Consider the following 14,399-nt stretch of genomic DNA (forward strand, 5'->3'; position numbering starts at 1 on the left):
GGGGGGGGGGGGGGGGGGGGGGGGGGGGGGGGGGGGGGGGGGGGGGGGGGGGGGGGGGGGGGGGGGGGGGGGTGAGGCCTCAGGGCACGACGGTGCCTCAAAGCAGGGGGTAAGGTGGGGCGTTGGGGCACGACAGTGCCTCGAGGCGGGGGGTGGGGTTGAGTCTCGGGGCACGACGGTGCCTCAAGGTGGGGGGTGAGGTCGAGCCTCAGGGTACGACGGTGCCTCGAGGCGAAGGGGTGATCCTCGGGGAACGATGGTGCCTCGAGGCGAGGGGGTGATCCTTGGAGCACGATGGTGCCTCGAGGCAAAGGGGTGATCCTCAGGGAACGACGGTGCCTCGAGAAGAGGGGGGATGGGGCCTCGGGGCACCATGGTGCCTCAAGGTGGGCGGGGGAGGGAAATGACGGTGCCTTGAGGTAGGCAGGGCCGGGTAAGGCCTCGAGGAACGATGGTGCCTCGAAGCAGGCAGGGGCAGGGGAACGACGCCTCGAGGCGGGCGGGGCCTTAGCCACAGCGCTTCGAGGTAGGGGATATGTGGGGACATAGCCGAGAAATTTGCAGAATGATTTTCTCTGATCGATTGGGTCTACCTTGCGACATTGATCTCAGGTTTTCAGCTGTATTTTGTTTTGATTTGAACCCTTAAGTCCAGCTCAGTTTCTTTATAGGTCTGTGTCTGTTAGTTGGATTTATCTCCTATGATTGAACTCAAATCACTTTTTATAATGTCTTTGCCGTTTAAATTATTGATAAGATCTTGGTTATAACAGGATCTGCAAAAATGTAAAAGATGTTTCTTCAACACAACTGTAATTTGATGCATTTCCTCTATAACAGGGCTATATGCAAGTTTACAATTATCTTATAATGGCAAAATAAAAATCTCTATGCTGTAGTAAGATATCATAATTTTTCAGCTTATATCAGATGTTTATACGTGGAAATTCTTAACATTGGTTAGAGACTTGATATGTTGAAGACATGTGTAGTGTTTCTTTCTGATTGAACAATTTATGTTTGCAGTTGGAAGCAACATTCGAAAAATCATGCTACCTACGTGCAACAAGATGCTCATGAGTTCTTCATTTAAATGCTGGACAAGATCCATGACAAAGAGGGGAAAGCAAGTTTGGCAATCAAATGTATATTTTGATGAGAATGGTTCTTATACTTCTTGTCTATGTGTAGGACATGGTCTAAGGTCTGTTGCTCTAAATTATGTTGCACCTGAGAGGTAAGATGCATATGTAGTTTGAATAATTCAGTTACTTCTTAATAGTTCTTAAGAGTGCATTCTTCTTGTTTTGTACATGCAACCTGTCATCATTTGATTGGCTTGCTATCCCCTAAAACCTCTTTCTCATTTAAACTTTAGATTGCGAGTTAAGAGGCAAATATGTACTTTTACGTTTGTAGTCCTGGTTTGGTAATTAGTTGTTGTTATAAGGAATCTTATTTTCCTTAAGTAGCTATATTATTTTCCCATTCCTGATGTCCTCCACAATAATAGCACCATTTGTATTTGTTATATCTGCAAAGCTTGAATCAGAAAGAAGCTAAGCAGAGGGGTGGTTGTCTTTATTTTAATTCATTGATCCTTTTTACCTAGCATGATCAGTTGGCTTTTGATTAGTCATCAGAACTGAAAACATGATTTTTTTTTAGTTTGATTGCTCAATATGGACTAAAGTCCTTCCAAATTTCTCGAATTGGTTATAGAGATCCTTTTTACAATAATCATTTTAAATGCGTTAAACATGTCTTCTCCTCGTTCCTTGATTTAGAAGTGTTCCTTTTCTCATCTCCTTTTTCCTTATTACTTTGTGAAACTTAGTGACTTACTTAAAAACCATGTACATGCATAGGATCAAGATTGATGGGATAAAACAAGACCCTTGGTTCCCTTCATTGTGAAAGGTTTGAATTACTCTCAACCCAACTCAGTTTTGTTCTTGCTTCTTTTTGTTAAAAATTTTTCGTGGATCATCAACAATCACAAGGATGGCCTCAGGCAGGACAGGGTACCTCGAGGCGGGCAAGGCTTCAAGGCGTGCAAAGTCATAGGGCGGGACCGTGCCACGAGGCATGGGGTGGGCGGGGTGGGGGACCTCGACGCAGGGAAGGGCATGTTGGAAGCCTCGAGACACGATACCTCAGGGCAGGGAGGGGCAGAGGGCGGGGACTCGAGGCATGGTGCGTGCCAAGGGGCAGGGTGGGGGGCCTCGAGACACAGTGTATGCCTCGGGGTAGGGCGGGAGGCCCTCAAGGCATGATGTGTGTGGTTCGGGGTAGGGTAGAGGGCCTCGAGGAACATATCGTGCCTTGGGGAGGGGCAAAGGTCCCGTGCCTTGAGGCATGGTTCATGCCTCGGGGCGGGGGGTCTTGGGGCAGGGCAGGGGCCTAGAGGTACGATGTGTGCCTCGGGGCAGGGCGGGACTGGGCGCCTCGTGCCTCAGGGAGAGGCAGGGCGGGGCGTGTACACCTCGGGGTGTGGAGTTGCGTTGGGCCTCAAGGCACCGTGCCTCAGGGCAGGGTGGGGTGCCTCGAAGCACAGTGCGGGCCCCCCGCCTTGCCATGAGGCGGGTGCCTTGAGGCAAGTTTTTTGTCAAAATTAGCCAACTTTTAAATTCGTTGGTAAACTGTGTGTGAGTGGATCCTTTAAGTGCTTAAAACCTTTCTAAAAATTTCCTTTTTAAAATGGTTTTTTAATTTTCTTAAAACAAAGTGGTGACTCCTTAATTATTATTTTTCTAAAATTTATAAATAGGCAAGTGAGGAAAAGGTTTTGAAACTTAGTTTTAAAAATGGTAACAATGGTTATGCTAGAGAGCTTTTTGGAAATTGGCTTATTTACAAAAGCACAAGACCACTCCTAGTATGGTTCTATATCTTCTTGCAAGATTCTAGATGATGTAGATATTTCTTCAAGATATTACACTAAGTCATTATTCTGTGCCGGTTCTTATTCACACTTTATGTTCCTTGATTATAAAATGTTGAGTGGGAATTGTCAAATGGCACCAGAGCCTGAACTTGATGCTATCTTGCTCTAACTTATTTATATTTGGATGCTGATGAATAATTTGTGAGTGGTAAGGGACATGCATAAACATTTAGACTTGGCACATATTGTCTTTTGCCAAATGAAGAAAATGAAAACATTTGTTTTATATTTACAACTAACTTCTTAATATTAATGTACCAAATCAATTTATCAAGAATGGTTGTGTGTGTTTCACGACTAGAAGAAAGAAAAAAGAATGTAGAATGAGAAAATTCATGGCATGTTAGGACTTGAAATTAAAGAAAACTAGAAACGCGAACAACATTTTGCTGCTATGTTGAGTTTGCTAGTGGGAAATTGAAGTCTTCACATCCAGACTTCCCCCATTTTGCTAAGAAATAGAAAAGGGGAAATGGAGGAGGAGAAGCATTGCTGCTTGAGCCAAAATTACATGGTCTAGTTCTTAATCTCTTTCATATTTCTCAATGTTGCTTTCGACATTACATCGGCTAGGATGTTAGGGATTCAATTTAAGAGCATTTAGAAGGTTGACAGTCTGAATTTTGGATGTTTTAAGTCCAATTATTGCAAAAGCTTAGTCTTGGTTGGTTAAAGTACCATATGATGAAGCCTATACCTGAAGTTATTTAATCTTCCTGTAGTCCATTGTTGAATACATAATTTCTTTTGTGAACGGCAAGCAGGTTGTTGCAGAAAATCCAATATCCCAAGCTAAAGTGGAATCTGCAATCCTTCAGGTATGATTTCCTTCATCATAGAGAAGATATTACTGTCATTGTACTCTGATCAAACTAAAAGGTCACAGATTTAGTGCTGTAGAGTTTATAGAGTGGTGCTAATGCTTTCCATCTTTTGATGTCATGCACTGGTACTGTTTTGCGACGCAGATCAGGTGATTTGTCTTGGTTCTAATTTCATCATTTGTTTTTCCTCCTGAATATGCTAATTGCTCTTTCCAGGTATTCTAACAATCTGATCGTTTGTATTTCAGGGACATTGTGGTTCTTGTTGGGCTTTTGGTGCTGCTGAGTCGTTGTCTGATCGTTTCTGTATTCATTATGGCTTGGTAAATTCATTCCTTCATGCAAAAACTTGCAAGTTTATTCGGTCGCTAATGGTTCAATTTTTATGTGTGAGGCAGAATATCTCTCGGCCAGCAAATGATATCGTAGCATGCTAGGGCTATTTATGTGTGGATGGTTGTGAATTGTGATGGTGGATATCCATTAGAACCTTGGAGATACTTTGTCCGCAAGGGTGTGATCACTGAAGAGGTATACACTGTTTTGTTATACACTTATTGTACCTCAGAGAGATTACATCTTTCAGATATTGTGGGATTCTTATACCGATCTGAAAAAAGATTGTGGATCATTATGCTCGACTAATAAAAATTTTCCTGTCAGTGTGACCCTTACTTTGATAATAAGGGATGTTCCCACCGTGGATGTGAACCTGGATATCCCACTCCTCAGTGCAAGAGGAAGTGTGTTAAAGAGAATCTACTCTGGAGTTTTCCAAGCATTTTGGCGTCAATGCATAACTGATCAACTCCGATCCATACAGTATCATATGTGAGGACAATAATAATGCTTGACTGAATTAAATAGCAAAGTATAATTGAAATTACTTTCTTTTGATGGTGAACTGTCAAATAATTGTTGATAAGCCGTTCGACAGAGTTCAAAATAATTGTTGGTCACCAACTCTACCTTTTTGAATTCTAGTGTTACCATCTACTATGTTTGTGGAAATATTAGTGATCTGTAGAGGTTTATGTTCCAGGATAATTATATCCATGACAATGAAGAAGTACCAGTTAGAAATTCCAATGATCTTCTTAAATGCATCTAGAGGTCATTGTTTAAATGCACTAATTTCCCAGTCTGGAAATATTTGAGTCGTTTGTGCATAAATGTACTGCTTGTCAATTGGTGCATACTTAAGTAGTAGACTGCTTACTTTGTTCTTGCATTTGCCTCAGCATGGTGTCCTTGTGAATGCATCCTCTTTTATTGGATTTGTTTCTTTGTTCTTTCTGTTATCTTCTCCTAATTTTACCTGTGACCTTCATGTACTCAATGACAAACCGTTTCTCAAGCACATGATTTCGATCACTACTAGTTTGGAGTTTACAAGCACATAACTGGTGAGCAAATGGGAAGCCCATGCTATTAAGCTCATTGGATGGGGATCCTCTGAGGATGGAGAGGACTATTGGGTTTGTTGACATCTTCTAATTGTGGCATTAAGATCTTCAAAATCGTTTCCTCCTTTCTAAATTTGATCATCTTTTTTTTTTTTTTTGGCTTTGCAGCTCCTTGCCAATCAATGGAACAGAGGCTGGGGTGACGTATGTCTTGATCTCACCCTTTTTCTTTCAACAATTTACTTGAGCAAAAATAGTTCCTTCTACTTCTACGAAAAATATTTAAGTTGTTGCCATTGGTTTTACCCTTTCATAGGATTTCAGAAATGACTATATTTACGAGGACTTTGAATTCAAAATATTATAGTACTGGCTACTGCGTAATGTATTAATTAGAACTTCTCCAATAACTTCTTCAATGCTTCAATATGTATGATTATCGATCCAAGCTCTTGCTACTCCCTAGCTAGCTTGACTTTTGTTTAGAGTCGTTAATATTGACTAGATTTGTTGGTTCGATCTAATTCTACCAATAAATAATAGCGTTGAATTAAAATTTTTGAAGCTCATTTAAAAATAAAAAAATTTAGTCTCAGTCAATTAAGCCTGTTAGCTTATAGGGCTTGAGCAATATATGGGTTGAACTGACCTATGAGCCAAATAAAAAGCTAAAAATAAGTAAATAACAAAAGGGAATCCAAACTTAAAGCCTACTTGAACCATCATATATATTACGTACAGATTTTAAAATCTGTTACACATAGCAGAAGGGGATGTAGCTCAAATGGTAGAGCGCTCGCTTTGCATGCGAGAGGCACGGGGTTCGATCCCCCGCATCTCCATTTTCTATTTTTTTAAAAAATTATTCTTTTTGTGTTTTCAGTTCATCTATGGAAGTATCTCAAACAAATGTAAAAAATGATGATTCCCAAATGTCTGTCTTAATTTAAATGTCACTTTTTGGATTTTGACATTCATTTATAATGTTTCTTTTTAAATAGTTTTCAAATAAGTAAATTTTATTTCAAAACATTTAACGATTCCAAACCCGAATTACCTGTCAAAATTAAATTATTTGACTCTTAATTCAAATTGTGTCACATAAATTGAAACAAATAAAGTACATCGTAATGAATTAAAATTTAAAATGATGGGGTATACTTGTCTTGTATCTTTTTGCAATTCCCATGAATAAAATTAACAAGATTTCTTCATTTTTCGATGCCAAGAAGAAGAGTCTGGCATCATAAATTGGTGAATTGTCCGTTTTGATATGTATTTTTAGAGAGTGTCCCTTTTAGTGTTTAATATAAGTATATAACTGCAAACGAATTATTAATTTGATGCAAATTTAGAACCATAAATATTAAATTTATAACAAATCAAGTAATGATGGCCCTTGATTATGAAACCATCTACTATCACTAAATAGGAGTAACAACCTCGTTTCCGGTTCCAACAACTTGTAACCGTTTTTCCCTCCTTTATATTTCAATTCAACCAACTTACAAAAATTCATTTTCGTGTGATCACATTATTCAATCAAGACAAAAATAATTTAGAAATCAACACAACAAAATGTCTTACGGTGAAAGTGAGTATGGTGGAAGTGGAATTGAATCTGATGAAACCGGGTATGGAAATCGATCCGAATATGGAAAACCCAAAAAGTCACATGGATCTGGATATGGACGAAACGACGATGATGTGCCCAAATCTGAATATGGATCGGGTTACGGGTCAAAAAGTACTACTCATGACTCTGATGATCAGTACGGGTCAGGTGGATATGGGAGCAAAACCGGATCCGGTGGGTATGGAAAGAAAAGTGAATACGAGGATAAGAGTTCGGAATATGGAAATGAATCGGGTGGATATGGGAGTAAAACCACATCCACTGGGTATGGAAATGAATCGGGTGGGTATGGGAGTAAAACCACATCCACCGGGTATGGAAATGAATCGGGTGGATATGGGAGTAAAACCACATCCACCGGGTATGGAGATGAATCGGGTGGGTATGGGAGTAAAACCACATCCACCGGATATGGAGATGAATTGGGTGGATATGGGAGTAAAACCACATCCACCGGGTATGGATCAGGGAACGTAAGAAAGAGTGGTGGTGATGATGATGATGAGGGGAAAAAATCAGCATATGGGTCAAGTTATGGGCGAAAGACCGATTCTGATGAGTATGGATCTAGTGGGTATGGGAAAAAGAGCGAAGGTTATGGGAGTTCAACAATTGAGAGGCCTAGTTATGGTAGGTCCGAGGAAGATGACTACAAGAAGCCTAGCTATGGGAAGGGCGATGACGATGATGAAGGCTATGGTCGCAAGAAATATGTAAGTAGGAGTATTATTTTAATTTTTTGAATCACATAATTAATAATAACGTAATGTACTTAGAGTTATGTTATTATTTCATTGATTTAATCTTTGATAAATTGGCAGGGCGATTCTGACTCTGACTCGGGCTCTGACAAGGAGAGGAAGAAAAATCGTCGCAAAAAGCACACCGACGATGATTGAGCAGAGTGATTTTGTCAAATGTGATAGATTCATGTGTTATTAGAAGTTATTAGTAGTAAATAAAATAAAGTTGCATGTCTTCACAGTGTTTTATTGTTACATTGCAAAAACACTGATGATTGAGCAGAGATGCTTTTGTCATCCGCTCCAAATTCATGCCATATTACTAGTTATTATTATTAGTAAATGAACCTTTGTATGTGTTTGTCGAGTCATGGTTGTACAGAGAAGGAAATGCCGGTAGTTATTTGTATCAATAGGTACTTTGCTCTTCTCTACTTAAATAAAATTCGGATGTTTTAGGCGATACTATATATGCCCATAAAAGTCCTTTACTGTATATATATCTCAATATCAATACTTAAAAGTGTAAGTTGTGACCTTTTGCAAAGTCATTCGGCTGGAAAGAACAATTTATTGTACCGTCACATGGATAGAAATTTCTTCAGTCCAATTTGTTTTAAATCAATACTTGACAAAAATGGTAAAGAGAAATAAAGGTTCATTATAAAGTTATAAGGCTAATTGTAAATGAAAATTAATACTCCATTTGTTTTAATTTATGTGATTTTTCGCTTATCGAAATTCAAATTAGATGAGTTGATTTAATTCAATTTAACTTTAAAAATTAGTTAATTTGACTCTTAATAAGTAAAAAAGTGTCACATAAATTAGGATAAAGTATAATAAATAAATTGTGGAAAGAGACAATGTTAAAACAACATTGCTACATACCTTCGCGGAGAAGCTACTCATTTATGAGAGTAAAAAAAATTCATTCAGTCCATTTTTCAAATCTTTTGATATATTGTTTTGATGTAGCAGTATTCCATAATCCTTCATTCTTTTTTTAAAAAAAAAATGAATTGCTTTTTTTTCTTAGAGAGATTTAGAAATAGAAAAAAATTTAGGGAAAATTATAAATATTTAGCCTATATTAGGTATCATAGCTGTTTGCAGCAAATTTTAAAGTGATTAAAAAATTACAATCACAAATAAAATATAAAGAAATATAGTTTTATTATAAACATTGCGGGTACAAATATGTTCCTCCCCTGATGATTCGATTCGAGGGCCGTTAGTGATGTATTTCTCAAACTGATTTTGATTTCATCTCTTTATGAATATTCCAGAATTTGCGGAATATTTGAGAAGCCAAAGAATATAATATCTTTTATATAGGCATGAACTAGAGTTTATGATTGACTAACCTCCAAAGAATCCTAATTAGAATTGAACACACCTTGTAAAATATCAACTCGAATTGAACACATCTTGTAGAGTCTCACAAAATTTCAATGTTTACAATAGGTTCAATTTAAAAAAATTATACTTTGTGGCTACAGTTTCCCCAATTCTTGCTACTAGCCTGATTTGAATAAATCCAGAATTTGTATAATTTGGTTCTCGATTGTATAAATCCAAAACTTTGTATATGCTTACCATAACTATTTGTATACGATTTATGAAAAATCATAATAAATCACAATGTTTGTGTATTGGAAAGTGAAATGTAAAAACGGAGTATTGAAAAATTCATGTATAAATACATAATTTGTATATACTTACCCTATTTATATATTCGCAAGTGAAATATATAAATACAGAATTTGTATATATTTACCCTATTTATATATTCGCAAGCAAAATATATAAATCGTGGCTTTCATAACAAACAAAACTATAACTATGAAGCGTAATTATTGAAACTATAACTATAAAGTGTCTATGGACTATTATGTTATGCTAGAAATTTTCTCAAAAAAAAATATGCTAATGTATATTTTTGAAGTTTGGCCATGCACTTTGAAAAATACATTTTATTATATAAATATTAAAATTAGCCATAACAACAACCTCAAATCACTCTCTAATTAACGGTCCAGTTTTGCAAAATAATTTAGAAAAACAAATCCAACGCTCCAAAATCAAGCCTACCAAAAAAAAAAACTAGCCGTTACAAACTCCAGAAGCGTGAAAAGCTCAACTTCTTCTTCTTTTCCCTCGTCGATCAATGAATGAGAGAGAGAGAAAACCAGAAAACCCTAGTCAATCAGTAATACAACTAAACCCTAACTCTGATCAACTCTTCGGCGACAATCACATTGCTTTTTCCGGTGATTTTTATGGATTCTAACGGCAAATCCACTAGGCTTACGCCTAAAAAATGCTCCAAAATTTCTGAGAATTCGAACCCAAATGTGGAGTTCAGTCCAGCTTTATCAAAATCTTCTAAATCAGCCACGAAAAGTCAGAAATCAGTTTCCAGAAACCATAATACTAATCACTTGGTTTCTTCTTCGCCCAAAAATAAGATTAGTCAGAGGAAGTTTGTAATCGCGAAGAAGAAGAAATGTAATAAGGATAATCTGAAATCTAAAATGATTTGTAAGTGTAATAAGGATGGTGCTGAGATAAGAAAGTGTCTTTGTGTTGCTTATGAGAGTCTCAGGGCTTCTCAAGAAGAGTTTTTTAAGAATCGCTGTGGAAATGAACAGGAAGAGTATGACATTGAGAAGTTAGATGAAGTAAATGGAGCTGAAAGTGGCGATGGAGAGCGAATTACGGGGTGTTACGTTGATTCGCCAGTCAGGCACAGGTTGAGTCTGACTACAGTCGATCAGGAGGTAACAATTCCTGTTTCAATTTCCGAGAGTGAATTAGTTGAATTGCGCGATAGTTCTGTGGCAGATGAATTGGCGGAAAGGGGCAACGAGGATGTGGGTCGGCGTGAAATGAGTGGTGGGACTATAAAGAGGAGGAGGGAGAGGTTGTTGGAAGAAGCAAGACAAAGTGTACCTGAAACTGGTTCTGGAAGAGTGAAGCATTTAGTTAAGGCTTTTGAGAAGCTTCTCTCAATACCAAAAACAAAAGAGTGCAAGGAGAAAGGGGAAAATGATGAAAATGAAGCAGAGGATTCTAGTAAAGAACAAAAATGGGCATTGCCTGGCTTGCAGCCTCCCAAGATTCCTGAGACACATGTATCTTCTTCTTCGTTTTGTCCATCGGATTTCTTCCTCAACTCTGAGAGCTTAGGCTTGGATTCGCGTCGTGCCTCCTCGTTGGATAGCAACCATGGATGGTTAGTAATTGAAACTTCATTTATTCTATTAGTTTTTCTGTTTTCATTTTTTAAATCATAAGGATTCATTACAAATTGACTATTGGTAGTCAATCTAATGCAATCCTCCGATTAATTTAGGATTGATGTGTAATTTTGCTTTCGAGTACTGAAAATATACTGTTCTTTTCTATTTTGCAAGCTTTAGTATTTCAAGCAGGACTTCAGGTGGTGGTCGAAGGAGCAGACGCAATGTAAGAATTTTCTTATTATTATCCATCACAATATGATGGGGTTGAATTCTGTTAATCTTTAAGCTCTTGTTTTCATTCTTAATGCTGCAGAGTATGGAATCATCAGGCACATTTGCTAAAAGAAACTGGAAGAGAAAGCAGCTCAAAGCGACCTCCCAAAAGCCCTTCAAACTTAGAACTGAGGTTTGTGAATTGCATGTTGGTTTCTCTAACCTTTGGCTAATTGGTTGCTTCTTGTGCAAATATGACCAAATATGCAGCTGCATATATCTGGTTGACATGTGCTAGCTGCCGCCAAAATAGTGAGTTGTGCAGAGTGGACACTGAAAGATGGACGGAATATGATGGCTACAAGAAACTCAGAATATTGGTCTTTCAATTCCCTTTGTTGACATTTATAATGTTCATTGTTCATTGTTCCTTGACCACTAGCAGGGTGGTCTTTATTTATGTAGTTACCTCTTCTTTGATTCAACAGTTAATTGTCTCCTATCATTGTTGAACTGCATATATTAGGATGTCATGTTGAATCCAATTAATAATTTATCCATTTCCTTGAGGAGCTGATTAGATTGGCTATTGTTGCAGGAAAGGGGAAAATGTAAAGAGGAAGAGTTTTTAAAGAAAGTGCAACAAATGGTGGAGGAAGAGGAGAAACAGCGGATACCAATTGCACAAGGTCTTCCATGGACCACAAATGAGCCAGAGGTAGCCTAAGCTTTTCACCAGTCATTTCCAACCATTAAAGACTTTCTATGTGTATTGACGCCTCTTGTTGATCTCATATTTTTGAGACTGGACTCTTTTAAACCAAAATCAAAGAGAAACTAGGATGAAATTGTGTAGGAAGTTCATGTTGTTACCTCTCTGATCACTATGCACAAATCTTTTGCACTTGGGTTATACTTCAGCCTGTTATGAAAACAAACCTGAATTATTCTGTTTTCAATTGTTTAGTGTTTGCCAAAGCCTCTGATAAAAGAGAGCACAAGGCCAGTTGATCTGGTGCTGCACAGTGACATTAGGGCTGCTGAACGTGTTGAGTTTGATCATCAGGTAGATTTTGATTATTCTATATTTGGTCATTCATCAACCTAAAGTAATTCTTTTAGTGAACGAGTTGGTTTAGTCTCGTGCAAAATGTTGCTAGGGATATCTCAATATTTTTTCTCAAAGAAAGTGCACCAATAAGAGAAGTCCCAAGCAAAGTTGTTACAGTGAAAAAGGGCTAGTTTTAGATTCTTGTTCAATGCTATATTTCATTAGGGGAAAACAAAATATATGAGAAATACTTGCAATATGAATATGAGAAATACTTGCAATATGTAAGGAAATAACCAAAGAGAGTGCTGCATGGATAAGAGGACAGGACCTGTAAATGGCTTGTCATTTGTGGAGGCACAGTAACTTATGTTCCTGGTTTCTCCATGATTGCATCAGGTGGCAGAAAAAATGAGCCTTATTGAACAATACAAGATGGAAAGAGAGAGAATGCAGAAGGTAATCCAAGCATATGTTCTGCGATTGAAGCACGTATATGGAGTTTTTCTCCTTCATTCTTGTTATCTTTTTTTTTTACTGTACTGTTACTTTCTCTAGATGGCTGAGGAAGAAGAAATTAGGAGGCTGAGAAAGGAACTTGTTCCAAAAGCTCAACCGATGCCCTACTTTGACAGGCCTTTCGTTCCTAGAAGGTAGTGACAAGGTTCCAACTTTACTTTATGTTCCTTGCAAATTTTTGCTTCTCCTAATAGGAATATACTAGCTTTAATCAAGAATTACTTCTAAATAGTTTGGTGGTCTGCATTAGGTCAACAAAAGATCCTACCGTTCCAAGAGAGCCTAAGTTCCATATACCTCAACATAAGAAGATTAAGTGTTGCATGTCTTGGAATGATATGTACATACACAACAACAGTGAATGGGGGATTCAGCAATGACAAGTGAGGCAGCAATGACTAATGAGGCAGACCTGCATTTGGGTTTGCATCACCTACTCATATTCTTTTATTCAACGATGGTGTATATGAAGCAATAGTTTATCATAATCGTATCAATTTTGGTATTGAATCACTAATTTTTCATAATTGCCTCAATTTTGGGAAAGAAAGCAGTGATTTTGGCACAATGGTATTCTATCTTAATGACAACATTTTAATCCTCTCACTTTTTTCGCTTGAAATGATCGTTGAACTCTCTTCTCATTGCTTATCATTTTATCAACAAACTTTTTAATATGTAAACTAGGCTGCAGCTATGATCGGCATTGATCACAACTCAAAATCTACCTAAAAGTGCAGAAAATAAGTGAACTGGAGTTCTTCTACTGATAATTAAATAAATTAAGGCAATGAGCTTGTGTTAGTTTCTTGGAGATGCTACTGGATTACCATGTACCTACAGTGAAAACATGGACACAAATAATTGTTGGTCAAGCGTGGCCACTGGCCAGCACGCACTATCGGATCAGCCCCTTCCTTTCTCTTTGAACCGAAGTGGGAACTGGGAAGGTTGTTAGACAACTCTCCGAGCTCTTACTGAAACAAATTCTTTGATACCTTGGTTCTCTTTTATTTGGCTGTATCAGTTTCCATAATTTTTGTGGGAAATTTGCACTTTTCATCCCTGAAATATCAACAAGTTCCTTATCTGCTTAAGCACTTTTAATCTTCGATCAATCAAAATGTTTGCTTTTATATACTTTTGATCCTTTTGCTTGTGAATCTCGCAAATTTAACGAACTTACAACTATTAAACCATTTAATCACTTATGCTATATGATTTGTGATACTTTATATATTTATTATTGGGGAATTTTCGCATATTGCCACTCAAAAATAACTTAATTATGCTGCATAACTATAGTTTGTTAATTACGATTCGTAGCTACATGTTAGAGGGAGGAGAGAGGCGAGCGAGAGAGGGCAACGAGTGGAGAGAGGCGAATTGTATGTGTATATCTCTTAGATAATTGTATATATGTAACTAATATACATATGTATTTGAATATCTAGAGAACGAGGTTTGGAAAGGGAGGAGAGAGGCGAGCGAGAGAGGGCAGAGAGTGGAAAGAAGCTAATGGTATTTGTATATCTATCATATATATATATATATATATATATATATATATTGTATATATATATATATATTGTATATGTATAAGTAACGTAATTACAACTAAAATTAAGCTGCTAGCCGTAATTAATTCAAACTATAATTATGTTAGCTAATTAACTAGTATATGTTTGTTTATCCGCGTAATTTTCCCTATATTATATATACTGTTAGTCACTTGGATTCTCTTTAAGATGTGTATAAAGGAATCGAATAATGGTGCCTATCCAACATATTAGCTCATGAATATGGCGCCTC

General features: G+C 37.5%; 2 protein-coding genes, 1 long non-coding RNA gene and 1 other non-coding gene across 7 annotated transcripts; all 4 read left to right on the plus strand.

The window, feature by feature from the left end:
* Positions 1 to 1,902: 1,902 nt before the first annotated feature.
* On the plus strand, positions 1,903 to 5,529 carry LOC125847079 (uncharacterized). Of its 2 annotated transcripts, XR_007444433.1 has the most exons (6): positions 1,903 to 1,920; positions 3,712 to 3,765; positions 4,020 to 4,094; positions 4,170 to 4,302; positions 4,435 to 5,249; positions 5,346 to 5,529. It is a non-coding gene; the product is annotated as an uncharacterized LOC125847079 (long non-coding RNA). The 2 variants fall into 2 exon arrangements; XR_007444432.1 differs by lacking the exons at positions 1,903 to 1,920; positions 3,712 to 3,765 and adding an exon at positions 3,778 to 3,920.
* A 417-nt stretch (positions 5,530 to 5,946) lies between these two features.
* TRNAA-UGC (transfer RNA alanine (anticodon UGC)) lies at positions 5,947 to 6,019 on the plus strand. The gene has a single exon. It is a non-coding gene; the product is annotated as a tRNA-Ala (tRNA).
* Positions 6,020 to 6,727: 708 nt separating this feature from the next.
* LOC125847325 (stress protein DDR48-like) lies at positions 6,728 to 7,645 on the plus strand. Its single transcript, XM_049526969.1, has 2 exons — positions 6,728 to 7,536; positions 7,635 to 7,645. Exons 1-2 carry the CDS (start codon positions 6,756 to 6,758, stop codon positions 7,643 to 7,645), a joined length of 792 nt encoding a protein of 263 aa, XP_049382926.1. The 5' UTR covers positions 6,728 to 6,755.
* A 2,108-nt stretch (positions 7,646 to 9,753) lies between these two features.
* LOC125847062 (uncharacterized) lies at positions 9,754 to 13,143 on the plus strand. 3 transcript variants are annotated; one of them, XM_049526766.1, is made up of 8 exons: positions 9,754 to 10,794; positions 10,976 to 11,027; positions 11,118 to 11,210; positions 11,616 to 11,735; positions 11,985 to 12,083; positions 12,468 to 12,527; positions 12,627 to 12,721; positions 12,838 to 13,143. In XM_049526766.1, exons 1-8 carry the CDS (start codon positions 9,839 to 9,841, stop codon positions 12,965 to 12,967), a joined length of 1,605 nt encoding a protein of 534 aa, XP_049382723.1. In that variant the 5' UTR covers positions 9,754 to 9,838; the 3' UTR covers positions 12,968 to 13,143. The 3 variants fall into 3 exon arrangements, with proteins under 3 accessions (XP_049382723.1, XP_049382724.1, XP_049382725.1); XM_049526767.1 differs by having other exon boundaries at positions 10,982 to 11,027; XM_049526768.1 differs by lacking the exon at positions 12,838 to 13,143 and having other exon boundaries at positions 10,982 to 11,027; positions 12,627 to 12,725.
* The last annotated feature ends 1,256 nt before the right edge of the window (positions 13,144 to 14,399 follow it).

This window comes from Solanum stenotomum, chromosome 12 (assembly GCF_019186545.1).
Source record: "Solanum stenotomum isolate F172 chromosome 12, ASM1918654v1, whole genome shotgun sequence".
NCBI lineage: Eukaryota > Viridiplantae > Streptophyta > Magnoliopsida > Solanales > Solanaceae > Solanum > Solanum stenotomum.